Source organism: Rosa chinensis, chromosome 4 (assembly GCF_002994745.2).
Source record: "Rosa chinensis cultivar Old Blush chromosome 4, RchiOBHm-V2, whole genome shotgun sequence".
NCBI classification, from domain to species: Eukaryota; Viridiplantae; Streptophyta; class Magnoliopsida; order Rosales; family Rosaceae; genus Rosa; species Rosa chinensis.
The window spans coordinates 57,326,684-57,328,116 of NC_037091.1; the positions used below are offsets into that span (position 1 = coordinate 57,326,684).

The window sequence follows — 1,433 nt, forward strand, 5'->3', positions numbered from 1 at the left end:
GAAATAAGATATGTTGTGATTTAGGAAGCAGGGTGACTCTAGAAGAATAAGGGTGGATTATTTTAGAAGTGTAAATATCTTTCTACAGGTTTTTGGGCAGTCTACTTTTAGAGGGAGTTCCGCCAAATTTTTGGTAGAATTTCTTCTGAGGTGGGCCCCGCATGGCCTCTTTGAATTTTTAAGGTGAAATCCGGGACGGGTCCTGTCATCAAGTCCGCCCTTGCCAATTGAACCAACTCTCAGAATGCGATTATACCAGCAATAATGCACCGGATCCCATCAGAACTCTGAAGTTATGCTTTGCACCCCTCTTTTGCAAATTTATCTGTTTAGTTACTTCAAAGACATAAACTTACCTTATCCTTGTATCAAGTACCCAACTTTGAGTTCCTCAGATTTGGAAGCAGAATCAGAAACCATACAAGTAGAAACTTTCCTTTATTGTTCATCTTCTCAATTTGTACACACAAAACAAAACCGAAGCAACATTGTCAAAAGACGTCTCTCTATTAATCCTGCTAAAAAAAGCAACAGAAAAAAAAAAAAAAAAAACAAAACAAAAGGGTACAGTGGAGGAACAGTTTAAACTTTTAACTAGCTAGGACTCCAAAAACCTCAGCTTAATTCGGTAAAAAAAAAAAACGGAGCCTTGTTCTTGTTCATCTATATTAGCAAACAGAGCGGCAAAGAGGGCAAGTGGTGCGGTCGTTGTCGAACCATTTCTCCAAGCAACCTTTGTGGAAGAAATGCTTACAAGACAATTCACTAACCTCTTGCTCCGCTTCAAACCCACACAGACACACGCAACACTCCGCCATAGCCAATCTCCCTCCTCTCTTGCTTTTCTTGTGGCACAGCGACCTGTACCGGGCCACCGAGATTCTTCTCTCTCTCGCAACTTCCGGGTACTCATCTGCGTCCTCCTCTAGGGTCTGAGAAGCCACTACATTGGCGCCACTCATTACTTGGAACACGGATCTCACCATGTTCTTGAGTAGCGCCACCGACAGCACCGTGTTCATTACCAGCACCGGTAGCACGCCCTCCGATGCGCCCGGAAAGTTCGACAGACCCATTTTACCACCTAATAATATCTCTACTATTGCTCAAACCAGAGAAACCAAGTAGTTTTCAGCTCAAGTTGGGAAGAAGCAAAGCAGGTATATGCTTCCACAAGACAAAGCCCATGACCTAGTTTGGGCTTGTTGATAAATACCGGTGGGGGTTTACCATAGTCAGGAGGGTAACCTAACCATGGTTGGGGTGGAGGCAACACGTGGCGACACGTGTAAGGCTTTTGGGACGGACAGTGACTTTTGGTGGGGTGTAAAAGTGACGTTTTCACTGGGCGCGAAAAGGGTAGAACTTTGGAAAGGACACGTGTCGTGGGGACCTTGTGGACGGCGAATGAGGTGGCGGGTTTCGAGGCCTTT

At 44.9% G+C, this 1,433-nt stretch overlaps 1 protein-coding gene across 1 annotated transcript; it reads right to left on the minus strand.

Annotated features, from left to right (window-relative positions):
* Positions 1-413: 413 nt before the first annotated feature.
* On the minus strand, positions 414-1,189 carry LOC112196485 (probable E3 ubiquitin-protein ligase XERICO). Its single transcript, XM_024336845.2, has one exon. The coding sequence runs from the start codon at positions 1,074-1,076 to the stop codon at positions 669-671; it is 408 nt and encodes a 135-aa protein (XP_024192613.1). The 5' UTR covers positions 1,077-1,189; the 3' UTR covers positions 414-668.
* Between the last annotated feature and the right edge of the window lie 244 nt (positions 1,190-1,433).

Bases quoted from the DNA above. Each gene is read 5' to 3' on its own strand.
- LOC112196485 (XM_024336845.2), bottom strand. From the start codon at position 1,076: ATGGGTCTGTCGAACTTTCCGGGCGCATCGGAGGGCGTGCTACCGGTG.